The sequence below is a fragment of the Emydura macquarii genome, unplaced genomic scaffold (genome assembly GCF_026122565.2).
Source record: "Emydura macquarii macquarii isolate MOO-44397 ecotype Brisbane River unplaced genomic scaffold, CSIRO-AGI_Emac_v2 contig_3390, whole genome shotgun sequence".
Lineage (NCBI taxonomy): Eukaryota > Metazoa > Chordata > Testudines > Chelidae > Emydura > Emydura macquarii.
Window position 1 is genome coordinate 7,279,602 of NW_027133527.1, and position 27,705 is coordinate 7,307,306.

Below are 27,705 nucleotides of genomic sequence, written 5' to 3' on the forward strand. Positions count from 1 at the left end.
AAAACAACTAGGAGGCGGAGAGTGCAATAAGGGATCAAAAAACAACACTACAATCGATAAGGGAGGAGGAGTTCTGCAGCCTGTGTTATACAGGGGTCAGACTAGGTGATCACAGTGGCCCCCTTCTGGCCTTGGACCCCTGAAGTCATTCTCCAACAGAGATGATTTTTTAATACTAATTTCTATAGGGAAGTGTGTAGAATGTAAATCACGAACACGGAATGCTTAATTATCAAACTTTAATTGATAAGACTAATTTTACAGAATAAAACAATAGAATAACCAGTCAAGGTTACACTTAAAAAAATCCAGCAGTGCAACTCTAAGACTAAATATTTGTCATCTCTCCCTCCTCAAAAATAGGTAATAGATTATTTAAAAATACCATAAATATGGTACTTACATATGCCATTTTAAAATAATTCTGCAGTGAAAACTTATACATGGTCAATTTTTTTTAAAAAACATACAGAACCAAAGAATCAATTGCCTAGAATATGGGTAAGACACAGTAAACTTCTTTGAGCCACACAAAGCAAATATTTTGCTGGAAGATAAAATGACCACATGTTATACAGCAATCCTGGCCTCCCTCAAGTATAATAAAAAGTGACCCTGACAATCAACATAATAAAGAATCAACTTTCAGGCAGTGAAAGTCTAGAGAACGAAGCTCCAAAGAAACAGGTTTCTTGGAAAGCAGAGCAAGCCAGAGAGAGCAAGGAGTAAACAGGGGAAGGAGAGTTTGAAAGCAAACCTTGCACCACCAACCAACTGGATCAGAGTACTGAGCGTGTGCTCTAAGGAGAGCATGCAAGAGCCCTGATAGCTGCATCACCAATTATTCTGAGGGAAAGCTGGAGTCCAGTAGAACAAAAAGGAATAAACCACCACCAAAATATGACACATTTGAAATAAATGGCATTGCAAATGAACTGTTTATCTTTGGCCCTTATAATATGACACGGATACGTGTGGAAACGTCTATATAATTTATCAGGTTGTGTGCACATGCTCCATGTTAGAATATTGCATGTTACCAGTTTCTGAACTAATCCTTCCCCTGAACCACTTTTTCTTTTTCTCTTGTGACCTTGCCCAACTAATCACCACAAGAGCATCCTTATCCTAGTAATACATTATCCATGAGACGTACTTACTGTTGCTAAGAAAAATACATGATTTACTTTAAGGTTGAACTGGAAAATGGGAAATTCTTCATACAAAAATGACTGAGCATCAGAGTTGGTGCAGCTGATGTTTGAGCAAAAATTTAAAAACAGAAGTTTTACTGATATGCAAATACTATCAGGAAGGTGCTTACACTTGGGATGCAGAGTGTTATGGAGTGGATACTATATTCAGAACAAGCAGAAATAAATGAGAAATCCAGGCAAGGAAAGATTAAGAGTGATACAGCCCAGAGGCTTGCTCTTACATTGGTAATGCTAGAACCGATTCCAGCACTTTGAGGTGTTAGACTTCAGTGGGGCTCCTCACTTATAGGGGTTGGTGCTAGTGGAATTCAAAGAAGCACTGGCACCTAGAATAGCTACCAACCAGACAACACATGAGAAGCATCTAGGATCTGTGCGCATGGAAATATTTTCCTTATTCCTGCCAAAAATATCCCCAACTGTATTCCAGATACTTTCACTGCTTGCCGGTAACCATAAAAGTGGGGCAAAGCACCTACTCTACTACTAAATTGTGGGGTGCTACATCCTATTAATGCTAATGAGAATTACATTCTTTTAGAATAGGGAACAGAATCCCCTATGAAAGAGTTTAATGTGAAAATAACTGAAGGAACTCAACCTTTGTATTGTTCATAAGCATAGTTGAGAATATGATAAACACCCTATGGAAGGATTATATGAATGATCTTCAACTAATCTTATTCAGCCAGTTTAGAAATATAGATTTTATTTGTACTTTACGTCTAACGCTCATTTTGCAATAAAAGATTCTATGAATTAAGGATATACCAACGCTCTTTATTCCTCACTGGTGCTCCTTGCGCTCTTGGGACCAATAGAGATCCTGGATCCAACAAGGAATTTCACATGGTTACATAAGGGGAATTCAGTGTAAATACACAGCGTAGCAAATGGGTCTAGGACTTGGACTCAGCAGACTGTAGAATGTATGCTGAAGTTATTGTGTATTCTTAGGCTTTTATGAACAAAGTTAACTACATTACTTTTTTAGTTAATACCAGAAGACACAAAGCTCCATGTCACTCCAAATAGAGTTGAGATAACTTAAAGGGACATTGTCAACTTTAAAATTAATACTTCAGGTCAAATTTAGGAATAAACGTTCATAAAACCCCAAGCCAATAAACATAGCCAAAACCCCAAAGCCAACACCCAATGAAAAACAGTTTAGACATATATCACTTTGCTGGGTTGTAACCCAAACACTGCCCCTAGAATCTGAAAGTGAAATTGGGTGGACAAAAATTAAACTGATTTCATATTCTAAATCAAATGAAAGTACAAAGGAAACAAGATACATAAACTGGGACAAGTACATTTGAATTTAATTTTTTTTCTTCATTTGTAAGAATATAAGATGTTTGTAACACAAGATCTAGGATTTTTTAACTGACAGAGTCCTTTTAAATATTGGTGATCTATTTTACCTGGCACAGGATGTAGAATCATTAAAGCCCTCAGGGAAGGAGCTAATAGGAACATTAAATGTTACACTGGATTCCGTGTCCTAGGTGCCCTTGCTCTCTTGGAAGTGATGAGATGGTGTATGCACCACTATCACAGTAGGAACAACAAGCACTAGTGGTAGTGTGCGCTCAGTCTCATTACTGAATGTGAACACTGAGTTCATTGGAGCGTTTAGAAGGAGTTGCAAAATGGCAGAATTCAGGGGGGCCTTTCAAATGAGAAGGCAATAAAAGCACGAGTGGGTTTGTGGACAAGTTCAGGGGTAAGAGAGGCAGTGAGTGGAAGCTGATAGTCATTGAATCAGTGAGACTGGGTAAGGATATAGGTGAATGAGTATCCAAGGGACAGAAAATGCTACATGTGTGTCATTGCCTCTTGCTATGCACTGGTGTATGGTACAGTAGTGTCTGGTGTAGGTACAGCACATACACTTTCCTTCATATAATGCAGTTTTAACCTTAATACTAACATTGGACATTAGAAAATAAAAAGCATGATATCTGCATTTAAGTTTTACATACAGCCCAAGGGTAATGGAACTGACAGCAACTCTATTACCGGAATTAATGAATGCACTTGCTAAGAGCTTTCATAGGTTGTCCTAGGAAACTGACATTGTACTACTTCAGAACAATCCCTGTTACACTGCATATATTATATGGCAAGACACATTACTATTGGTTTTTATATGAAAAGGAAGTATCTCAAGTTACAAGTATAACAAGCATATGACCAATTTATAAATGTGGGGAGTGGAACACCTTTAAAACTGATTTATACTGCAGGGATATTCAAAATGGAAAGACAAACCAGAACCACATTATGTTGTCACTAATAGTCTACAGGCAGATAGAGAATCTTAACCCAAATTGCCTCTCAACAATATTTGAAAAGAGCCCACACCATAACTGACTCCCCTCCCCTATTATCTTTATAAAAATACTCATTCAGGAAATTGTATCTGCTGAGTTTCACCACAGTTATTTCAGAGAAAATGAAATACAGACAAGGAAAATGTTAAATGTAGCCTTTGCTAAAGAGGGATGTTTCCCTACCAATTTCAAAAAATGTTGAGCTACACATATCAAGCAATACTATGAAGTGTTCAGTGTTTTAAAAAAAACCCAGGAGATAAAAATCAGAACAGTGATCTGTTATATGCAGGTTAAATGGCTAGCAGGACTGATTCAGTCTTGCTGTGCAATACAATCCGTTAAGGATGTGAACCTTTCCAAGACTGAGAGGGTCCACTCAGAAAACCTGAGATAAATGGCACTTGAACTTAACTGCTAAATTGACAGGCAGAATGTCATGAGACACAGATGAAGAATGTCACTTCAGAAAGAACAAAGGTAAAGAACTAAAATAACTTGTTGGAAACTTGGAGAAAGAAAAGCTGAAATTTAGCTTTACCATCTTTACCCTTAAAGATAAAGGTCAGTTGTTGGGTGCCTGTACGAAACTTCATAAGCCTCACTGAACTATATCAGTAGGACTTTTCAAACCCAGATCGCACAGGACTGACTATTCTACCCTATTTATGCAGTATCCAAATAAAGTGGCATGTTGGCCACCTTCTCCCAACAATTAATAGGAAGGTCTCTTTGGTTCACTTCCTTTAGCATCCTCTTTGTTACAATTTGCACTGATTCCAAGATATACTAACTCAGCCAACTAAGTCAGCGTTAGGACTTAGCTGCAAAATGATTTTGGACCCCAACATACAAGGTAAAGAAGATGCTGATAAAAACAGAATCCCCGACAAAGAGGCAGAGATAAGCAAGCAACACAGAATGGCTGAAATTGCATGAAATGGGACAGTAACAGCACCAAGCCATCTTGGCTACAGAAAGTCTACAGTGGTATCTTCCTGCTCCCAATATGCAACACTGCAAGCATCATCCCAGAGCTGCTGGTGTAAAAACAGAGGAGCAGGGCATCGTTAGGTTTAAAAAAAATAAAAATAAAAAAGTAAAAATTTTGCTACTAAAAGAAGTCAAACCTGAAATAAAAGGGCCAGCATAATATGGCTTACTAAACCCCAATTTTGCATACTGTTTAAAATTTATTTAAAAAACTGTTTTCAAACTTTCAATCACAACCAAATAACTAAATTAAGTCTGTTTGTAACTGAAGAATTATGAAAATATTTGTCTTTTGTTCAAATCGCGTAAAAAATCCTCAATAATACATTGTAATATTTTCTTTTGAAAACTAAATTGGAAGATCTACTCTCAGCAGATTTAAGTGTATTACACACAACGTTTTATGAATTAAGATTTATTGATTTCCATTGTATTTGCTTTAAATATGATTGAAGCTGACTGCAGAAAAGGGATGCTGAAATTTTTAAGTTAAAAGTAAACTAATGGTGAAAGAACATCACCTCTGGCTTCCATCAATGCCTCGTTATATCATATTTTATTAATAAAGTTCCAGGACTGTCACATCCAGGGATGTTGGAGGCCTCTCCCAGCAGTGTCCTTAGTTTTGTGTCAGTCTCCTGTGCCAGAGGTGAGCGTGCTTTCAAAAATACTGCCATTTGCCCAGTACTGTGTCTTTGATTGCATCAACATATTGAGTAGGTACCCAGTAGACCCAGTAGTAAGATGCTTCTGTAGGGCCCAGTTGAAATGCCTGCAAAATTAAAAGGACAACAGGTAGCATTTACAGACTGGAAACAAACAGAACAGGTGGTGTCAGACAATCTGGATGGCCAATTCATTTACTTTGAAATTAAATTCATCTACTGCGACTACTGCTTCCTCCAAATGCCCCTGCCTCGCATTGACAGCAGAATCTGCAGCACAACTCCTAGAAAAAAATCAGTTAACTCAGTGCACAGGGCTGAGGCAGATTGCTGCACTGTAGCAGTTGAAGTTTCAGTAAGTACTTTGTAAAGTTTTATATTTAAATGTTAAGTACTATTATCTATTTATTTTGACTGATGCAAATGGGAAAACAGCGAAGTGACAACAATCTCTATCTTTGCGGTTTGAGTAATAGTTTATTCCCTAATCTGAAGAGGCTGCTCGCTCTTCCACCTGAGTGATTACAAATGGAACATTTGGACAAGGTCTGGAACACTTTCCTCTTGAAGATAATTTTTTACTCATGGTATTTCCTCCTTTCCTCCTACAAAGAGAGAAGTGGAATTTCTGTCTGAGAAACTTCTCTCTACATTAAAAAGTTCACCTACATTGATATTCTTTTAAAGAAATGCCTGAACTGAAAAAGGAACTCTTGGACTTTAAAAAGCCCCATACCAGAATCAGCATTATCCTCTTCTGACATGTATCACTTTCCTAAACCCAATACCAACATTTCAGAGATTCAATAAAATACATTTAAAATGGAGAGTAGGAAAGTTCTTTACCTCTACTAAGGCAGGTAGGGAAGATGAATGCAACAGAAATGAATGCAGAACCAGATATGGGGAAATAATACCAACAGTAACCTACCAAGAGATAAAATCCTTTTCTAACAAAGGAATCTCACCACAAAAAGTGTTTATTTTAGAAAATGATCAGGTGGAGGTTCACTCTAGGACTACTAATTTTCTGCTGTTGTAACTGTCAGTTAAGTTCTTACTGAGTTAAAGATTGTTCTGACAGTTTTTTTAGTGGAACATAATGCTGAAGATGTAGAATTCTTACTGGCACCAACATTTGGGACACAAGTGTTGTTAACAAAGAAAGAAACTAAAAAGACAAATGTTAAATATGCATAAAATCAGATCAGATTATGGCCATGTTTTCAAAAGAGTTCAGCACCCAATATGCATCCAACAAGCGGAGCTCTTCTGAAAAATCTGTCCCCAAGTATAACGATACACCATTTTAGGAAATACTCCAAATTTAAACATTTCTGACCATGGATGTGCTGTCATTTTAAGCCATAGGGTTTTATATGGCTTTAAAGCCCATGTAGAAATAGTTCAGTATACCAAAGACATGTCCAGCATTCAGCTCACATTGCTCAGAATATTTACTCTGTAATAGCAGACAAAATTGAAGGGTGAGTCTTTTACAAGCATCTAAAGCCTGCAAGACTGTCAGCCTTGGCCTTATTCTAATTTAAACCCCTTGTTTCAATGTATTAGCATCAAGTTATTAGTCCATTATTACTGAAGCAGAGGAATTACTTACCATCATGTGATAATCCTCATATCCTTCAATAGGCTCACTCACCACATTTTTAATGGACCCCATGGGGATTTTTTCTGTTCGCTCTACATTAAAATGGATAAAAATTCTGTTGGATATATCAGCAGTACTTTGCTACAGTGCTTCAGGTTGACTTTAGACACCATTCTCCTCCTGCTGGATTAGGTAGTCAGCTGTGACTAAGAGGAATTATTAAAGCATAGACTCAGGATGGATTTTTTTCATTTCTTGACTATGACATATGTCGTCACTTCTTCCTTTAGACTTTTAACTATGGTCTTTCCTTCTAACTCCTACTTCCATCACCCATGTCAATCTGACATCCTAAATTCATCTTTTTGAGAACAGGATATTGATAAAAACAAGCTTCAATATAGAAGATAAGGCAAGCAATGCACACCTTAAATGAGGAGCACTTTTAGAAGTGCAATCCAGAAGGCAGCAACTGCTTGGAAAAGTCACGTAAGGAAATGCTGCAGCTCACAGGCACTTTGTTTTTACACCATAGAGAAGATAAAAATATAAACCAATATTCTCCATTTTAATGCAATAATTACACTGACCCTATGGCTCTCACAGACCTATTGCAACCAGTTTGGTGGAAGGATGATCATTTACTGAGCAAATTACTTGGCACTTATTCAGCATCCTCTAAACATGAACTGATTACTCCTCACATCTCTGAAATGGAAATCTGTTACTTTACAGAAAGTGAGGCACAGCGAGGGGAAATTGCTTGCCCTAGAGCAAAAGGTGCTTTAGAAAGATTAACGCTCACAACCTGTAGGAAAGGTAATTATTCAAACACTAATTAGCCAATTAGAACACACCTATCAATAATGAAACAGAAGGCAGCTCTGACTTTACTGCAGCAATACCCAGCCCATGCTGTCATAGGACTAGATCTCCATCAATCATCGAGCCCAACAAAAATGAAATCACTGCACTGAGCATTGCCACAAGGATTGGTGCCACAAATACACAGATTTTAAATCCATAAGGGACCATTACGACCAATCTAGTCTGACCTCCTGGATATCGCAGGCCCACAGAACCCATCTAGTGATTACTGCTGGGCATTGGAAAAACACCGCGCTGTCTGGGAGCTAATGTTTGCAAAGCTCAATAGAAGTATTCATTATTATTTTGCAGCAGAAAGTTGTTATCCAAGCTAACATTACAGTCCAGTTAAGCTCTCTCACTCAGACAACAAGTCCCTCCCATTCCTCTCCCCCTATTTGCAGCATCATCCTGTTCTGGCCAAGGGGAGCACAGTCTGGGTCCCTTTAGTGATTTGGAAGCAAAGGGATTATTTGGGAGTGATACCCTCAGGACACCGTACTACCTCCCCAGCACTTGCTGCTTCTGCTGGCCCGTCTTCAGGCTTGTAAATTGAATTCTCTGAAGTGGCACAAGCGATCATCTCTAAACTAGATCACAATTGCACAGCCCTGAAACAAATCACCCAACTCATTTCAATTCCTAGAACAGATAATGAGAGAGATGCCAGTATTCCTAGCATATTCCAGCTCTAAGAGATCCTCTGTGGCTTTAGACAAATCACTGAGCCTCCCTGTGCTGTGGGGATTAAATTGTTAATGAAGTGCTCTGAAGATAAGAAATGTTATGAACGTTAAGTATTATAATCCACAAGAGAGAGTTATGGCATAGTTACATACGTCAACTGAAGCTTTCCAAGTACAAATAAGTAAAATATTTTGTAATGTTCAACCACCTGAACAGAGTGTACCCGGGAAAGAAACAGTGAAAATTTGATTTTAAATGTTTAATATAAAAAGAGCAGGAGCTATTCCTTTAATAAAAAAGTTTATTCTTGACTGAAACTGACCTTTATGATGGGATATACCCGATCTGCGACTGCTCGCAGCAATTATCTCCAACAGGAAGCGATAGGATGCTAGATGGAGAAGGCTCTAAATTACTACAGAGAATTCTTTCCCAGGTGTCTTGTCTGGTGGGTCTTGCCCACATGCTCAGGGTCTAACTGACTGCTGTATTTGGGGTCGGGAAGGAATTTCCCCCTAGGTTAGATTGGCAAAGATCCTTCGGTTTTTTCGCCTTCCTCTGCAGCATGGGGCAGGGATCCCTTGCAGGTTTGAACTAGTGTAAATGGTGGAGTCTCCATACCTTGAAGCCTTTAAATCATGATTTAAGGACTTAAGTAACTCAGCCAGAAGTTATGGGTCTATTACAGCAGTTGGTGAGCAAGGTTCTGCAGCCTACAAAGTGCAGGAAGTCAGACTAGATGATCACGATGGTCCCATCTGATCTTAGTCGATGAGTCTAGTCCGTATATATCTCAGGTATTGACTAGTTGTGTAACAGTCTGAGTCACTTACCTTTAGTGCCTATCCATATTTGATCTTGCTCTAGTTTAAAGGTCAGCCTCACTTTTCCCCCTGTCTTGTTGTACATGCCAGATAAGGGCACTGTTGGCAGGCGCTCCTAAAAATACGCAATAAGAGTGAAAAGGCAAGACTTAAAATGCGCAAGAAACAGTTGTGAAGCTGTGGAGTACAAGGGCTAGCTATGTTATTCTCAGATGTCTCCATGCGTGGATGAGATGATAGTGTAGGGAGGAGGGGTTTAGATTTATTAGGACCTAGGCAACCTTTTGGGAAAGGGGGAGCCTATACAGGAAGGATGGGCTCCACTTAAACCAAAATGGAATCTGATTGCTGGCACATAAAATTAAAAAAATTTGTAGAGCAGTTTTTAAACTAAGGGCTGGAGGAAAGCCGACAGGTGCGGTGGAGCATGTGGTTCAGAGAGAGACCTTCTTTATAGGAGGATCTATTAATGGAGATCCTCTATATCCTAGTATGAAGTAGAAGATGGAAGATGACAAAATATGGATAGGATCTGATGAGAGACACTCAAATGAAAGAGTCCCATTCAATTACATCACATCATGGCAAACAGTTAAAAAGTGACAATATTTTTAAAGTGCTCATACACAAATGCTAGAAGTCTAAATACTAAGATGGGTGAATTTGAGTGCCTTGTATTAAATCAGAGTATTGATATAACAGGCATCAGAGAAACTTGGTGAAATTAAGAGAATCAATGGGACACAGTAATATCAGGTTACAAAATATATTGGAAGGACAGAATAGGTCGTACTGGTGAAGGAGTGGCACTATATGAAAGAAAGCATAGAGTCAAATGAAGTAAAAATCTTAAATGAATCCAACTGTGCCATAGAATCTCTGTGGCTAGTAATTCCATGATTGAATAAGAAGAATATAGGGGTAGGGATATACTACTGACCACCTGACCAGGATGGTGATAGTGACTGTGAAATGCTCAGGGAGATTAGAGAGGCTATAAAAATAAAAAACTCAGTAATAATGGGAGATTTCAACTATCCCCATATTGACTGGGTACATGTCACCTCAGGACGGGATGCAGAGATTAAGTTTCTTGACACCTTAAATGACTGCTTTTTGGAGCAGCTAGTCCTGGAACCCAAGAGAGAAGAGGCAATTCTTGATTTAATCCTAAATGGAGCACAGGATCTGGTCCAAGAGATGAATTTAGCTGAACCGCTTGGTGACAGTGACCATAACATAATAAAATTTAACATCTCTGGTGGGGGAGGACACCAAAGAAGCCCACTTTGATATCATTTAATTTCAGAAAGGGGAACTAAACAAAAATGAGGAAATTGGTCAAACAGAAATTAAAAAATATAGTGTCAAAAGTGAAATTCCTGAAAGCTATATGGAAACTTTTTAAAGGCACCATAATTGAAGCACAATGTAAATGCATACCCCAAATTAAAAAACATCATAACAGGACCAAAAAAGTGCCATCGTGACTAAACAACGAAGTAAAAGAAGCAGTTAGAGACAAAAAGGCATCCTTTAAAAGGTGGAAGTTAAATCCTACTGAGGAAAAGGGAAAGGAGCATAAACTCTGGCAAGTGAAGTGTAAAAATATAATTAGGAAGGCCAAAAAAGAATTTGAAGAACAGCTAGCCAAAAACTAAAAAAAGTAACAGCAATTTTTTTTTTTTTAAGTACATCAGAAGCAGGAAGTCTGCTAAACAACCAGTGGGGCCACTGGATGATCAAGGTCCTAAAGGAGCAATCAAGGAAAACAAGGCTACTGTGGAGAAATTAAATTAATTCTTTGCTTCAGTCTTCAGGGCTGAGTATGTGAGGGAGAGTCTCAAACCCTGAGCCATTCTTTTTAGGTGACAAATCTGAGGAACTGTCCCAGATTGAGGTGTCATTAGAGGAGGTTTTGGAACAAATTGATAAATTAAACAGTAATAAGTCACCAGGACCAGATGGGAATCACCAAGAGTACAGAAGGAACTCAAATGTGAAATTGTTGAACTACTAACTGCGGTATGTAACCTATCATTTAAATCAGCTTCTGTACCAGATGACTGGAGGACAGCTAACGTGATGCCAATTTTTTAAAAAGGCTCCAGAAGTGATCCCAGCAAGTACAGGTCGGTAAGCCTAACCTCAGTACCAGGCAAACTGTTGAAACTATAGTAAAGAACAGAGTTATCAGACCCAGATGAACACAATTTTTTTGAGGAAGAGCCAACATGGTTTTTGTAAAGGGAAATCATGCCTCACCAATCTACTAGAATTCTCTGAGGGGATCACAAGCATGTGGACAAGGGTGATCCAGTGGATATAGTGTACTTAGATTTTTCAGAAAGCCTTTGACAAAGTCCCACATCAAAGGCTCTTAAGCAAAGTAAGCTGTCCTGGAGTAAGAGAGAAGGTCCTCTCCTGGATCAGTAACTGGTTAAAAGATAGGAAACAAAGGGTAAGAATAAATGGTGAGTTTTCAGAATGAAGAGAGGTAAATAGTAGTGTCCCCCAGGGGTCTGTACTGGGACCACTGCTGTTCAACATATTCATAAATGATCTGGAAAATGGGATAAACAGTGAGGTGGCAAAATTTGCAGATAATACAAAACTACTCAAGATAGTTAAGTCCAAAGCAGCCTGGGAAGAGTTACAAAGGGATCTCACAAAACTGGGTGACTGGGCAACAAAATGGCAGATGAAATTCAATGATGATAAATGAAAGTACTGCACATTGGAAAACCTAATCCCAACTATACATATAAAATGATGGGGTCTAAGTTAGCTGTTACTGCTCAAGAAAGATTTTGCAGTCATTGTGAATAGTTCTTTGAAAATATCCACTCAATGGGCAGTGGCAGTCAAAAAAGCTAACAGAATGTGGGGTATCGTTAGGAAAGGGACAGACAATAAGGCAGACAATATCATATTGCCTCTTTATTAATCCCTGGTTTTTCCACATCTTGAATACTGTGTGAAGATCTGGTCACCCCATTTCAAATAAGATATATTGGAGTTGGAAAAGGTACAGAAAAGGGCAACAAAAATGATTAGGGATATGAAACAGCTTTCCTGTGAGGAGCTATGATAGAATCATAAAATCATGGTGTGGAGAAAGTAAATAAAGTGTTATTTACTCCTTCTCATAACACAAAAGCTAGGGGTTACCAAATTAAATTAATGGGCAGCAGTTTAAAATGAACAAAAGGAAGTATTTCTTCATGCAACACAGAGTCAACCTGTGGAACTCTTTGCCAGAGGAAGTTGTGAAGGCCAAGACTATAACAGGGTTAAAAAAAGAACTAGCTAAGTTCATGGAGGATAGGTCCATCAATGGCTATTAGTCAGGATGGGCAGGGATGCAAAACCATGCTCTGAAGTATCTCTAGCCTTTGTTTAACAGGGGACGGATCACTTGATGATTACCTGTTCTTTTCATTCCCTCTGAAGCACCTGGCATTGGCCACTGTTGGAAGACAGGATACTGGGCTAGATGGACCATTGGTCTGACCCAGTATGGGCATTCTTATGTTCATATTTTACTAAGAAAGCAGGGGGAACGAAGCTGGAAAAAGCCTCAGGAAGCATGAACAATAGACTGCTAGTGTATTTCCTGATCAGAACAGTGGTCCAAGTGGTTATTTAACTTACCTGAACACCCTTAACAGAAGGCATCACGTCTTCAGGTTTTCCTTTATCCAATACTTTTCTGTGTTGCTATAACAAAAAACCAGAAATTAGACTGTACTGAAACATGACACAAAGCTTTTAATTTACTTCTGACCCCTTTCTGAAATACCGTACAATAGCTCTATGTAATGTTTTTTTTAAAATGGGGTAAAAGAGACATTTATCATACAGAAACTGGTTAGTTTTAAAAGTTAACAGAAGGATTTTATGACAGTCTAAAGAAATACTGTGAGAATCAAAACCCAAATAAGATGCAAAAAAGGTTAAAAAAAAAGTCTTCTCATGTGTGCAGAAGCCAGGCACCAGTTTAATATCACAGGTGAGTTATCCCTTAGCAAGACAATTGTAATAATCAGGTGTTGTATTCAATGACTGTCAGAAATACACGCCCTAGATTTAATAAAGTAATACAACAACAAAACCAGAATAGATTAGAGAACTAGTAACAAGGAAAAACATGCTTGCAACTGACAAGTTTGCCGAGTACCTCTGAAAAATGATGAAATTTACAGCAAATGTGAACTATGATAGATTATAGAAAGATAAAGGCATATTTCATAAAAGAGTTGCAGCCCAACAGTGGACATGAACTTTTAATGGAATTTGTTGTTGATGAAAGGTATGGGGCTGATAATGATTAGAATTAAAAGCTCCTATCACATATGCAGCACAGCAATGAAAGCATGCTTCCTTACACTGCAGCTGAACTCTCTTATGGAGGAAAAACAGCTTTAGATATGAGAGGAGTTCAGTGTTCTCTGTGCTGATGAAGCTGCCAAAAAAGGGATCACTTGGTACCAACTGTGAAGGTGGTTTTGGAAATGTAAACTAGATTGCTAGGAATGGGACTAAGATCATTAAGTTGTTTCACATTAGTGACTGAACAGCCATCAATTTTTGCTCATCTGACCTACAAGAGACTAAAAATTTAATATGAAGTCTGTCTCTTGTGAATCCTTGTTACTAACATTTGTCTTTAGCTGAGTTGCTGTGCTCCATCAATCACCACTGCAGCACTGAGCTTGCAAATCCATGGCTTCCACTGGACTAGATAACAATATGTTCTACTTTTACAACGCATTTATGGTGGGCCCTTCTTCTAACACGGATTGTGAGTAAAAAAGTGTACTTCAGAGTAGAATAGAACCCCAGGATTAGAACTCAATGTTACACAAGAACTCTTTGGGACCAAATTTCCTTACCCTATGCCAGTAGTTATCGAGACATCACCTACCTTTTGTCTACAGAGAGGCTCTTTTTTATTTTCTTCAGATTTCACCTCCTGCTGAGCAGCTTCTTTGGGTGTATTTACTGCTAGCACATCATTGATAGTTGAACCAACAACCATTATTTTTGCACCATTTGTTACTTTGATTTCCCGTAGCGTTTTCTCCTCTGGTAGAAGTCCCTTAAACATCACTTTCTGCATAGTAGGTGGAAGGCCTAAGAGGCGAAAATGAAAGAGCATTTTAAACCCCCATCTGTATACTTTTGGTCAGAAAAGAAACAAACATACGTGGCAAGTAGTTACGCCGGCATGCTGCGTACACAACATTTTACCTGTGAGCGAGTGGATTTTCTCTTTCAGGTCAGCTCCTGTGCTATCAAGCGGAAACTTCACATCATATTTATTTTTGTTCCAAATGATTTTTAATTCTACTAGCTCCTTCCCAGTCTCGGAATCGCCGCCGTTGCTGACGGAAGCCTGTGACATGGCTGAAGCGTCTTGCAGCTGGTCCACGTCCAGGTCTTTCCCAGCAGACGAGGAATTGCTTTCCCCAGCATCTCCACAGCTCAGCTGTAGTTTCTCAGCTTCTGTTTCCATGCCAGGCTCATCAACTTCTAAGGAAACAAACAAACCCCCGAGTCAAGGCCCGCTGGGCGATTCACGCTGCCGCGGTGCAGCCTGGCGCTGGCTGCCCCCGTCCCCGTCCCCTTCCTCTCCGGGGCTAGAGACGCTGGCACCGACACAGCCTCTTCGCCCCTCGGCCAAGGCCAGGCTCCCGGGGCAGGGGCACCCCCTCCCGCGGCAGGCTCTGCGGGGGGCAGCTGCCAGGGCTCCCCCGACCCCGGGTCCAGGCACTCCGCTGCCCGGGCTCTGCCGCGCCTCGCGGGGCTCCGTCCTCCCATGGCAGCCGCCAGGCCAGGCCGGCCCTCCGCCCGCGTGACCGCGACCGTGCCCCGTCCCCCCCGGGCCTCGGCCCCCTCCCCCCCCCGAACCCGTGCCGCGGGTGCCGCTCGCTCTCACCCTCAGAGGAGGCAGAGGCGGCGGCCATGATGATTGTGTACAATCCACCCGCGGAGGGTGCCGGGAAACGCCGTGCACTGGGATTGGCCCTCACTGGCCCCCGTACCCCGCCCGGGATAGGCCGGCCGGCCGGCGGCCGCCGTACTTGCCTCGGCCGCGCTTCCAACTTCCGGTCCGGTCCGTCCCGTTAGCCCCTAGCGCCTCGGCAGCCCCCCGCCCCAGGGCCGGGCCGGGCCTGTCCTGTCCTGGGTCCGACCCGACCCGACGCCCCCGGCTCGCTGCCGAGCGCTGTGCTGGCGGCCCCCGCGGGCGGGCACCGGGCAGGGGCAGCCCCGGCAGCGGGGCTGAGTGGCAGCATGGGGGCTCCCTGCGGCCCGGGCGGGGGGCCCTGCCGCCGCGTGACACGCCCCCGCTCCAAACACCAGCTCCCTGCCCCGAGCGAGAGGCGAGCTCAGGGCAGCGGGTCCGCCTAAGGCCGGTTTTCTGCGGCTCTCTCTCGGCATGGCTCGCAGCGGGGAGCGGAATAGCGCAGCCCGTTTGCAGGCGGGCTGGGCAGACATCGGGCTGGCGGGAAGGGGAGGTGGGTGCCACGCTGCCAGTTCACCCCCACGCCGGGGACCCGAGTGGGCAGCGCGTTATTCAGGGTGTGGGGATGGGGTTCGCCAATGCGGAGTGGTGGCTTGTAACTAGGCAGGCGCCGTGTAGACACAGATTCCAGACACCGGGAGCGGACCCAGAGTAGGATGAAGCGGACCCTGCGCCTTTAAGGGAAGCCCCGCCCCGTATGACGGGGTGAAGCTGATTGGCTCCGGCTGGCCGTGCAAACCCGGAAGCAGTTCTCCGCCCCCACGTGCGTGCTGCCGACTCGCCTGGGCCGGCCGGCGGGCGGTCGTGCGGGGGGTGGCGGTGGCGGGCCGGGCTTCCATGGCGCCTGCGCGCCTCCTGCGGGCTGCGCCGCGGTGGCTGCCGCCCCGTGGGGCCGCCTCTCGGGCGGGGGAGGTGCCCGGCGGGACGGGGGCGGGGGTGAGGGTGCGGTTCGCGCCCAGCCCCACAGGTAAGCGCGGGGGGCCGCGCACGCAGCTCCTTGCCCTGGCCTGGGGTTACCCTTCCCCGCCCCACAGCGGGACAGCGGGCTGCCGTGGGGCAGGGGGCGTTCGCCCGGTTGGCGGGGACACGGGGGAGTAACTCGGATGAGGAGGGTTGGGTCTCAGGGGAAACCCTCTGAGCTGAAACGGGGCATCCATCACAGCACTTCTGTAAACGTTAGCGATACCTGGCCTTACATGCCTCATCTGTGACCGCTCCCAAAGCGCCTTCAATACCTGTAACCATCTGCATTTTACACCCGCGCTGTGTGACGTGGTCCCTGTGTAGATCGGTTTGATCGCACTGTGCGTTGGTTGCATTAATCATGAGTTAAACTGCTCCGAGGTAGGTTGTGTGCCTAGTCCGGAGGAGAACTTGCAGTGTTCTGCTCCAGTGGCACAGGTCACCCAAATAATAAGATACGGGCAATTTCCTGCCACTCTGACTGAAAGCCCTGCTTCATGGCCTCAGCTGCTAGGGGATGGGGTAATTACAAACTGGCAAATGCTTGGGCAGATTTGGCAATTCGTGCAGGCTCTTGTGATCACACAGCTCACTGTGCCTTTACCATACCTTTGCTATGGGCTTGTCAGGTCACATATTTACTCTTTGAAGCCCTGTCTGTAATAGGAAATTGAACAGCTGCTGATAATTTTCAGTATTAGGTCCCCTGAACCGGTACTAAAAGTTGTGTCAGTGCTAGAGCAGACCACACACAACAATTCAGTGTTGAGAGAAAGACAGAGGCTAGTCCTCCCTTCCAAAAGAGTTTTGAGAATGGCTTTCTCCAGTGGATGCTGTCATTTAAACCATATTCAGCATGGGTTCAGGGAAGCCATTTCTGAGAATCAGTCCTCAGTGCTTCAGTTTTCTAGTGTAGACAGAGCTTTAATGGGCTACTTAGCCAATTGGTGTTTCACTGCACAACTTCCTTCTGTGCTGCCCAGGTGTGATGATGTGTTAAATGCCATGATAAACAATAGTTTACAGCTGCGATTGAAAAACCTCTTCTGTTAATTGTATTTCATTTGGCCTGACTTTGTTTTTGCTCTGATAACCCAGGCTTTCTGCACTTGGGCGGCCTTCGTACAGCTTTGTACAATTACATTTTTGCCAAAAAACACCAAGGGGCTTTTATCTTGAGACTGGAAGATACGGATCAAAGTCGTGTAGTGCCTGGGGCTGCAGAAGGAATAGAGGATATGTTGGATTGGGCAGGTAATTTCCAAGTCTGTACACTTCACTTCTGAAGCACTGAAACAATCTACACCATGAAGAGAGTAAGACTATTAAAAAGAACCTCACTTAAAATTCAAATGCCCATCTGCACTGTCCCTTGCTATTCAGTATGTTGATCTAGTGGTTATTGTAAAGTGCCAGAAGGGTCCCACTATAGTAAGATGTTAGCTAATGATTAGTTGAGGGTCCTTTGGATGGGTCCTTTTGCACTGGATAACCATGTTTACTGGAAGGAGATGCATCCCTAACAAAGAGGTGTGTGGGAGGTTGATGAAAAGGCCAACAGCTGGAAGTGAGAGAACTCAGCATGAATTAATAAATGCGTGTGTGAGTAATTTGCAAAAAAGGGTTCTATGATGTGTCTTAGAAGATTCCGAGATGGCCAGTCATCTGTGTACACACCAGTCCGCAGGCTGCACCCTTTGCATCTTTTTGTGCTTGGATGAGTTTTGACGGTGGGTGTTTGAGAAGATGGCCTTGCTGTGTGTTCTGTTTAGCATCTTTATATTTATATTTAAAGATAGAATTCCAAGTACTCTGGTAATCAAGTAACTTTACAGTGGGAAAATAATGGGTTCTAAAATCTCAGCTGCATTTCTGGGAAGTTAGAAAGTGTAACTTACCAGAGAAAGGGGTGCGTATGCATGTGCGCACACATGTTCCGCCACACTCTGCTACATGAAATGTATTAGACCTGGTCAAGTGTTTGCAGGTTTGTGATGGTCTCACCTGCCAGGTGCTGGAGACCTGAAAGAGAATATAAATTCTAACACTATTGATCGCTGTGGAAGATTCCTCTATAGTTCATCAGGTAGAGTCCCATGCCGTGTGTGAGCAGTGTGCTCTGTGGGGACACCCTGAACTCCTGCCTTCTGATCCCTGTTGAATGCTCTGTCATCAGACTTTTATCTTAGACTGAGTGTGTGTTAAATCCCATAACTCTGGCATTCCAGGTATCCCACCCGATGAAAGCCCTCGCCAGGGAGGCCCTGTCGGGCCCTACCAACAGTCGCACAGACTTGAGCTGTATAAGAGAGCCAGCGAGGTGCTTCTGGAGAATGGCGCTGCCTACCGCTGCTTTTGCACCCCTCAGCGCCTGGAACTGCTGAAGAAGGAAGCACTACGGAATCGGCACACACCACGGTAGGGGGCTTCCTTCCTAACCTAGCGCACGTCCTGTGGATTGCATGCATGCAGAACCAATGAAGAAGTCTCTGGCATTAGGATCTGAGACACCAGCTGCCCAGCTATAGGGACAGTGAAGGCATTAAAAGTTCAGGATAGTTAGAGTTCACTTATCACTTTAACTTTACCTCCAGATGTATCTTGTTGTTGAAGAGAGAGGCTGTGTCTCTAGCCTAAATGACCATGCTTAGTATTCATATGGCACATTAACTGATTAAGCTGCACAATCCTCTCTACCCCCCAGTGAGGCATGTAAGTAGATGAGCTTTATCCTCATCTGACAGAATGAGGGGCTGAGGTACAGAGGTGAAGTGACTTGACCCAGCCCCTGAGTGACTCGTTGCCAGAGCTGAGATGCGAACTCAGAATTGAAGAAGCTGACCTTTTGCCGGTCGTATTGAACCAAGACCATTGCTCTCCTGTCCCAAAAGGTACGACAATAGGTGTCGGCACCTGAGTTCGGAACGAGTGGCTGAGAAGCTATCGCAGGGCTCTGACTACGTGGTCCGCTTCCGACTGAGGGAAGGTGTGGAGCCCTTTCATGATCTGGTCTACGGATGGAACAAGCATGAAGTGGCTACCGTGGAAGGTGACCCGGTGATCCTAAAAGGGGATGGTTTCCCCACATACCACCTGGCAAATGTGGTGGATGACCACCACATGGGAATCAGCCACGTGCTGCGTGGAACCGAGTGGCTTACTTCAACAGCCAAGCACCTTCTTATCTACAGAGCCTTTGGCTGGGACCCTCCGCGGTTTGGCCACCTTCCGTTGCTCTTGAACAAAGATGGCAGTAAACTGTCCAAAAGGCAGGGAGACATTTTTCTAGAACGTTTTGTTCAGGACGGCTGCTTGCCGGAAGCTCTGCTGGACATTATCACCAACTGCGGCTCGGGATTCGCAGGTAATGGGGACAGGCCTGACACACGGGGGGCTAGCACTGCAGGAGACTGGGAGCTGCCTCAAGGTCTGGATACTTGACACGTTTGCTGCTTGTGGAAGGATTTGGCATATTAATCTTTCAGCACTCTGCGCTCTCTGTGGAGGGGGTCAAAAAGGGAGGTCACAGAACTGGTCAGAAAGGGTCTCCACAAACAAAATGCTGCCATCTCCTCAAGACCCTGCCTAGGGTTTGGATGGCACACAAGAGGGACGAGGGTCAGGATACTTCTGGGGAGCCATTTAAATTCAGTCTAGTTCCTAGTGGGCAGAGGTCCAGATCTTTGTGGCCACCCAGTGACGGTCTCAGCAGAGAGGGACTAGACTGTGGAGATGAACCCTCTCCTCCCCCACACCATCTTGAAGGTGGCCCCTCCAGAGCGTGGGAGGGTTGGAGCAGGGAAAGCTTATCCTGCTGCTACCCACGCTAGACCGTCTCTGTCAATAATTAGAGGATTTCAGTCCCCATGGTTGTCCATTCAGCACCAGATTCACTGTAAAATTAAGAGCTGGAGGTGGGGTGTCATGAGAGCAGAGGCTCCTTTGGGGATTATTGGGGATGCTTCCGCTTTCTGATTAGAAGTTAAAATATGACATTAAAGATTTTCCCTGCCTGTTTAAGCTGTGAGTCCTTGGGAACCCAGGCCAGTCACTCCCCTTCGGACTCTCACTCTGCAGGAGTCATGGACAGTGTCATGTCTCAGCCAGACAGCTGTTCCTGTATGTGCCTCAGGAATTATCCCCTTCCCAGGGGATGAAACTTGCCCCCCTCTGAACACTTCTGCTGCTGGGCTGAGCAACGTGACGATGATTTCTCTTTAAGAACTGACTCAGAGTGGCAAAAAGCCAGGTGGAAAAGTCCCTGCCTCCACCCAGCCCTGGGGCCTCTCCAGGCTGTCTGGTGCATAGAGGCAGCAGCATTGTTCTATGCAGCTTCGCAGTAATGCTCCTAATCAGTGTTTTCCCCTCAACCTTTGTAACAGTCCAGTGCTGCTGTGACATGGCCGGGGGACCCTGCACTGATGTTGCCTGGCCGACGGCTGCACGGACTGGCGTTAGCGATCCAAGGGACATTATTAATGTAACGGCACTTCTACTCAAACGCCTCATTCAGTGTCGCCCGTTTAAAACAGCAGGAACTTCCTGGGCACTGTCTGTAGCTGGGGCTTGGTAGAAAAGTTGGTGGAGCCTGTTCTCAGAATGAGACTGGCATCCTGCACAGTCGTGCTGTGTGGGCTCTGCCATTTTCTTAAGACTGTCCCCTGGTTTGTGTTGGCGTTGAGCAGGTGCGGAGGGACACCCCCCCCCCCCCGTGTCACTGTTTCCTTGGTAACGATGAGCAGCAGTAACACTTGCGCTCCCTGGGAGTGACTGCGTGACACTGCTCTTGGGTTATTTTGCAGGGAATCAGACAGGGAGGACGCTGGAGGAGCTGATCTTGGAATTTGACTTGGACAGAATAACCACCCACTCAGCCTTGCTGGATCTTGACAAACTCCCAGAATTCAACAGGTATGACAATTGGCTGTAGCGAAGGTGCTACAAACCAACTCTTAAAACTTGCATGGACTTAGCTTCATCTGATGACTCTGCCCCTCCCCAGCCTGTTCTTCCAGTCGTGGCTGCTTCTCTGTTCTCCACCGTTAAGGTCCATCTTTCCCTTGAGCCCCTCTCCATCTGCTGTAAAGCAAATAGTTTTCCAGCAGCTCCGTAGACGCACCCTGCCCATTGCACCCAATGGAAGCTTAAGCCCAGTTGCTCCCTTCGTCTTTCCCCTAACGTAGCAAGGCCCTGGAATCCGCTCTGCTGCGGATGGATCCCAAATGGGGGGAGTTGAACCAACCACCTAAATCACTATAGCATTCGTGTGCTAGATGCTTGGATACTAGGGTGCTAGGCATGGCAGGAAAACCTCACTGGATGGGCCACGTTGCGAGGAGGATACACGGACTTAAATCTGGGTGAGAAATTACTTTTTAAAAATCGTCATCATTAATGGTGCACCTCTGTGAAGTGCCCTGCCTTCTCCCAGAGCCATGTACTGAGGGTAACTGAGTATTTACACTCACTGTAAAGTTGATTTTTCTAAGTGTGATTCTGTGGGTTTATTTTGTAAACGCTGTGTGGTAAAGTTCATTAGTCTGAGCCAAAGAGGTCTGGAGCCATTGGGATGGTTCTGTCTTCGGTGCAGGATTCACCTGGAGCAGCGGATTGGCGATCAGAGGCTACGACAAACACTGGTGACGGAGCTGCAGATGCAGGTGGAGCAGGTCTATGGTGATCGGCTCGTCGACAGAGAGGTTCTAGAGAAGGATTATGTGGAACAAATCCTCCTGTTGAGAAAAGTATGGCGAGCATTAAAGCTGTGCTGTTCTTTGGGAGAGGACTAGAGTGGGGAGGGCAGAAGCTCTGTAGGTTACTTTGATGCTGACCCAGCTGGGTTCCGGGCAATGCTAGATCTTCAGCTCTAAACCTCCAAGAGCCCACAAACATTCAGACGCAAACAGTGAAAGGCCCTGTCCTGCCAGTTCCAGGTACCGGCATCCTTGCCTAGTGCCAATGTATGGTGCGGTGGAGCCAGCCCAAGCTGCAGGTATGGCACTCGGAGCATCGCCACTATCTTTGCACACCCGAGTGTCTGTCCAAAATGGCCTCGCTGGGCTAGTGAGCAGCCGTCGGTATCACCAAACCCAGCATCGTTCACTGGTGGCAGTCTCGGCAGAGAGGCCGGGGACTGGACGGGCCTTATCTCACCCAGGAGGTGGTTTATCTCCAGGGCTTGCAGGCCGGGCAGTTAGGGAAGCCTGCTTGCTCTGTCGCTAGCCTGTTCCTGAGGCTCGTTGGGCCAGACTCATTGCTACCCGGCACTTGCGTCGTCATTTACGCCAGTGCAAAGAGGATGTAAAATGCTACACAATCCAAGTGCCAGCATTTTACCCTCTGAATCGGAGAGCGTGACAAGACAGAGTGCAGGGCAGCGGTGAGTGACATCCTGTTGGAAATAGAGTCCATCTTGTCCCTCCCTCAACTGCCTGATCTTGACAACCCTTCCTTCCTTCCTTCCTTCCTTCCCCCAGGGTCACATAAGCCACTTGAAGAACTTGGTGCTGCCTGAATATTCTTACTTGTGGGTCAGGCCCTCAGTGCCCCGAGAGCAGCTGCAAACCATTTCAGCAGAAGTCGATGAGATAGGAAAGCTAGTCCTAGGGTAAGTGTCTCCCCCCTGCTCTCTTCTCTCCTGCCTGCCCCCTTCAGCAGGTCTTGCTGCTCCGTCTGTACTGACAGCAGACACAAACTCTTGAAAACGTGCTGCTGTTCGTGTACATCGAGAAGCTAAGTGTATTCACTTTCAAGGCCCTTCACATCCAGTCCTCACCCTAGCTATCCTCTCGTCCGCTCTGGATGCTCCGCTCTAGTCGTCGGCCCATGACACCAGCCTCTATCACCCACTCGTTAAATTTTCAAACAAGCACCTTTGTGCTTTCTCGCATGCTGCCCCACATGCGTGGGGAGGGGCCCTCTCTGTAAACATCCACAAAGCCATCTCAATTGTCCACCTTTCATTCTCACCTTAAAACTCTCCTCTGCCAGGATGCCTGCAAAAAAACTGGACAACTGTTAGGCTGCTGGTGTGCAGAGACCAGGGACCCACGTGGAGGGGGAAGAAAGCGGTACACTTTACTGGGGCCTGGCCCAGGCTGCAACTCCCGTTACCCTGAGGAAAAAATTGTTCATAGCTCATGAGATTGTATGTCTGGGATGAGGGATTGTGGTATGTGTGTGGCAGGGGACCCATGTTACAAGTTTGTACTGGGCCCCAAAAAATTATGCTTGGGCCCTAGCAGAGACCACTGCCATTCATGCTGATCAGTTGTGGCTCACTGTTTATTTGTACTCCACTATCTGTCTGTCGGTATCCATCTGTTGCCTCTTGTCTTGTATGTAGGGTTTGTCTATATGAACAGTTAGTGCACAGCGAGCTGGGGTGCAAGTCTACTTCCCGGTAGCCTGTCACACACCAACTGTCCATGTGGGGTATATCAGAGCGTGCTGCTATTCCATGTGGTGCCGTTCACCAACTGTACTCTCTAACTTCAAGAATCCAAGAAGATTTGGCTTAAACTTTCAAGTGCAGGGAGGGTGTTAAAACAATTCTGATTATTAGCAAGAAGGCTGTGGTGGTGTTGAGTTTAATCTGGGATCTTGTGGCTCTGCAGAATGCAAGAGATCAGTGTGATAAACTGTGAACTTCTACGTTAATTCTCAGATAATCTGAGTAACTGTCACCTCTGAAGTTCCTGTTCCAGGAGGGGACCTCTGCTGTTTCTATGGCCTGGTCTATACTTAGCAGGAAATTTGGTGGCAGTCGATGGGAGTCTGCGTAGCTTGTGTAACTTCCTAAAGTCTGTTCTGCATGCCATCTCCACTATGCTGCGGTGATGGGAAACGTGTACCTGTTGATGCAGCGCTACGCTTTTAGTGGAGGTGGTTTTACTAAATCGACTTCCGGATCAATTGAGCGGGTCTTCACTTCCGCTCAATCGATCCGGATAAATCGATTTGACGGTGGCGAATTTGCTGCCGTCAGTGAAGACATCCCCTATGTCTGCATTTCCACCTAGTGCTCCACAATCCTCCCTGTTCAGAAACAGTGCTGGGATGGAGGGCAGTCCACCCAGCTTCTGCTGTGCACTCTCTCCTTTATTTTATGCTTCTGACCTTCACACAGCTCTGCCAGTGCATTTCAGTCCTGACCTGCACTGCCCTCTGTTCCACTTCTAAAATCTCCTTCTCCCAGCTCTGCTAAGCCACCATAATGTGGACCTTCACAATCATCTGCAATTCAGATCCTAGACTTCCCAGATCTCCGTTCTAAACTTCAGCAAACCCTGCTACTCTGGACCAAGGGCCTCTTCTGAGCAGAGCTGTGCTGAAAGCTAAATTTTGAGCGTAACTGATGCAGCAGTGTGTGCAGACCCTTGACAGACAGCTGGAAACAGATTCTGCGTGGTGCGAGCTGCCTGTTAATTGTAGTGGGATGATAACTGGCCATAACCGTGGCAATGTAAATGCCAAGAGAAACATCCAGCTAATATGCAGAGCATGCTGGGCCTGCACTTACACTTGGAGTAACATTAGTATCCGGTTCTGTCCCTGACTCCTCTAGAGATCACGTCTGTAAAAAATGTCTGACCTGGTGTGTGCTTTTTCAGATCTCTGGCATCATTTTATAATAATCTAAAGCTAATCCCCTGCCTGTCTGAGCTAACTGCTTTTCTAGTGCCGCTGAGGTAGTGGTTAATCTAAAAGCAATGGTTTGCTTGTATGCAACAGTTTCATTTAGGGCACCTCCTGCTGTCGACTGGGATTCCTCACTCCCATGTGTCACTAGACTGAGAAGGTTCTTCTCTCCCAAAGGCTGATGGAAGGGCAGACTGCTGCTCTGACTACAGAGGGGTTGAATAAAGACCTGAAAGGCCTGCAGGAGCAGACGAGAGGGACCAAGTACAGCAGCATGATGAAACTCGTCCGCTTGGCCCTCAGTGGACAGCAGGTAAAAGCCATTTGAAGTTGAGACCTTCCCATCCAGTAATAATAGCTTGGTCACAAGACATTGGCTTTTGGGTTCTAAATCTTGCATGTGTTTGCCTCGGTTAATGTAGTAAGTGAATGTGCTAATGTGAAAAAGCTCCCTGGAAGAGGAGAGAGATGCTAAGGGAGGGAAGAGGGACTAAATCATCCCCCTAGAGTTGCACAAATGTGGTTGGAAAAGTAGCTGACTTGTCTGTAAGGGGTGTTGTCAGCTTTTGGGTTCTTGTGTGTGTCATGGTTCACAATGTAAACAATACATTCATCCTTTGGTCTGAAATGATTGTTAAAAACCAGGGCAAGTTCTCTCCTGGCATAACTCCACTGAGTTTGATGGCACTACCTTAGAAGAGAAGTTGGTCTGATGATGGGGATTTTTCTTTCCAAAGAACAGAACCAGAGGCTTAGAAATTTCAGGATATTTTAATCGCAGGGTGATTGACAACTAATCATTCTGTCACCTCCAGTACGGAGTGATACAGACTTGTATCCTCTGGATGTTACCAATGGAAAAACATCAAAAACTCCAATGTCAGATAGTGCTGTGATGCGTGCAGTGTGCGAATGTGAGTAGAGCAACAGAGTGCCGGCTTCCGCTTGTGCAGTGTCTTTTTTTTGTGTGTGTTTTCAGCAAGGACCAAGCGTTGCTGAGATGATGGTTTCCTTGGGACCCAGAGAAGTGTGTGAACGGATAAAGAAGGCGCTCGCCAACTAGCAAGAAGCTTCCCAGAGGAAATGGCACCAGCAGAAGGCACTCCCCCGGCAGATACTCTGAGCCCCATGTGTTCTTCAGTATGCCTGACCTCGATTCTGTGGTCACAGTATTTCAGAGGAACTGGGCCTTAATACTATGCTGAATTTGTGAGCACACTTGCAGATCTTTGTGTGTCTTCATGAGGTGTAATCTAGTTCATATAGGGGGTGCAATTGAATTCAGATTCAAATCTGCTTCATTGTCTTCATCTCGGGGGGACTAGGCTGGCATTTCACATTGGGACATAGAGCCCTTCATCTGCATTGTATATTGAAGTCCAGCCTTGCTTGGCAGTGGCTGAAAGTGGTTACTTCTGATGGCTCTTTGATTTTCTATAAGGTACCAGCGTGGTGGTCTCATTTTGGAGTGGTGTCCCACATGACCCAAAAGCCATCACAGCTGATGCTAATTAGCCCCTATTTGGCAGTCTGAGCAGAGAAGTCACATGTAAATGGACAATGTAGATTTAAACCCCTCCACCATACAATTAATTTGGACATGCACTTTCATTCTTAAGTGAAATTGGGATAGTGGATCCTTTCCTTGCAGTTAATCCTACCTGCCTTCCCCCAATACCCTCTCATTAATGTGGTAAAGAAAAACGTGCATATTTGTACAGCTGTGTGTAAATTGAAGTGACTGTGTAACTCTTTCCTATAATCAAAATCTGTAAATGTTTTACTGTGGCCTTCTCTCAGCAGTTGGAGTGCATATGAGGTGGGGAATTGTCCAGGTCTTTTAAGAACTATACATGGGCCCTGCTTGGTTTTACATGTAGTTGGTTTTCCATAAATGTGGGAATTGAGTGATCAGCGTGTGAATGTGTAGGGGGGTTGTGTAAGAGAATATACAAAAATACTGTTTGAAGTCCTGATTTGAAATTTGACCTGCAAAACGTTTAAATGTGGATATGATGCTGGATGATGAGACCAGAAGGCTCTGGGGATTTTTGTTAATCATGACAAGTTTTCAGGAGGGGGGAGTAGTAGCTTTCTCCCTGGGAGTATGGGATTATCATGGATAGGTACTTTCTTGGAAACCTCAAGCTACTGTGTGCTCCCTCTCAATACCCGAATGTTGCATTTCAAACATACGTGAGTCTACTGATTATGGGAAAATGATTAGGCCTCAGTTTGTTCTGAAGTCAAGGGGCTACAGGAGCGTAAGTGAGACAATTTGAATATAGTAACTTGGAAAGCCTGGAACAGCATTGTGCGTCCCATGGATTTAATACTTGATCTTCAGAGCACTGATGGCCACTCAAACGTGTTCTATCACATGCTTACATGTGAGCTGTATGGTCATCGTTAACCCTTGGGAGACGTGCACTTGTAGTCCATCAGGAAATGGGGCTCATGGAGCTGAGATTGCAAATGTTCCCTTTGGAGAAGGTGTGCGCTGTCATTTAGGGATGTTTTACTTGTGGTTTGCGCAGCATTCTACTGGGAGTGGGGGGGAGGGATGTTGCAACTTTCCTGGTGCTCTCCCTCCTGTAAGGTGGGGGTGACTCAGTGCAGACCTTAGGCAGGGGCCTGGGGAGAGCGCAGCTCCCAGCGCCTGCTGGCCAGGCGAGGACGTGGGGCGCGAGTGAAAGCATGGCATGGCATGGCATGGCATTGCCTGTGGGGGGGGGACCTGCACTCCAGGGAGGGCAGCTGTCTGCAGCCGGCTGGGGCTGCGCTGGGGGGCCCTTTCCCTACCTGGCCCCGTGTGTGAACAGCCCCTGCGCCCCGCCCCAGAGGTGGCTGCATATGGCGGGGGGCCTTGC

At 45.0% G+C, this 27,705-nt stretch overlaps 2 protein-coding genes across 6 annotated transcripts; one reads left to right on the plus strand and one right to left on the minus strand.

The window, feature by feature from the left end:
- Nucleotides 1-224: 224 nt before the first annotated feature.
- On the minus strand, nt 225-16,498 carry UBFD1 (ubiquitin family domain containing 1). 3 transcript variants are annotated; one of them, XM_067534285.1, is made up of 7 exons: nt 16,468-16,498; nt 14,458-14,739; nt 14,132-14,340; nt 12,859-12,924; nt 9,214-9,319; nt 6,836-6,918; nt 225-5,324 (listed from the first exon to the last, which is right to left on the minus strand). In XM_067534285.1, exons 1-7 carry the CDS (start codon nt 16,481-16,483, stop codon nt 5,214-5,216), a joined length of 873 nt encoding a protein of 290 aa, XP_067390386.1. In that variant the 5' UTR covers nt 16,484-16,498; the 3' UTR covers nt 225-5,213. The 3 variants fall into 3 exon arrangements, with proteins under 3 accessions (XP_067390386.1, XP_067390385.1, XP_067390387.1); XM_067534284.1 differs by lacking the exon at nt 16,468-16,498 and adding an exon at nt 15,146-15,266; XM_067534286.1 differs by lacking the exon at nt 16,468-16,498 and adding an exon at nt 15,118-15,135.
- Nucleotides 15,472-27,530, plus strand: EARS2 (glutamyl-tRNA synthetase 2, mitochondrial). Of its 3 annotated transcripts, none has more exons than XM_067534281.1 (9): nt 15,472-15,995; nt 17,294-17,449; nt 18,424-18,613; nt 19,087-19,559; nt 20,998-21,106; nt 21,786-21,939; nt 22,672-22,802; nt 25,013-25,148; nt 25,815-27,530. In XM_067534281.1, exons 2-9 carry the CDS (start codon nt 17,434-17,436, stop codon nt 25,896-25,898), a joined length of 1,293 nt encoding a protein of 430 aa, XP_067390382.1. In that variant the 5' UTR covers nt 15,472-15,995; nt 17,294-17,433; the 3' UTR covers nt 25,899-27,530. The 3 variants fall into 3 exon arrangements, with proteins under 3 accessions (XP_067390382.1, XP_067390381.1, XP_067390383.1); XM_067534280.1 differs by lacking the exon at nt 15,472-15,995 and adding an exon at nt 16,013-16,199; XM_067534282.1 differs by lacking the exon at nt 15,472-15,995 and adding an exon at nt 16,299-16,576.
- Nucleotides 27,531-27,705: the final 175 nt, after the last annotated feature.

Bases quoted from the DNA above. Each gene is read 5' to 3' on its own strand.
- UBFD1 (XM_067534284.1), bottom strand. From the start codon at position 15,173: ATGGCCGCCGCCTCTGCCTCCTCTGAGG. The intron at 14,341-14,457 runs GTAAAATGTTGT...TTCGCCTCTTAG, and splicing joins GAAAATCCACTCGCTCACAG to GCCTTCCACCTACTATGCAG. The intron at 9,320-12,858 runs GTAAGTTAAATA...GCGTATTTTTAG, and splicing joins CTTCTGTTAAGGGTGTTCAG to GAGCGCCTGCCAACAGTGCC.
- EARS2 (XM_067534280.1), top strand. From the start codon at position 16,070: ATGGCGCCTGCGCGCCTCCTGCGGGCTGCGCCGCGGTGGCTGCCGCCC. The intron at 17,450-18,423 runs GTAATTTCCAAG...CTGGCATTCCAG, and splicing joins GGATATGTTGGATTGGGCAG to GTATCCCACCCGATGAAAGC. The intron at 19,560-20,997 runs GTAATGGGGACA...GTTATTTTGCAG, and splicing joins CTGCGGCTCGGGATTCGCAG to GGAATCAGACAGGGAGGACG.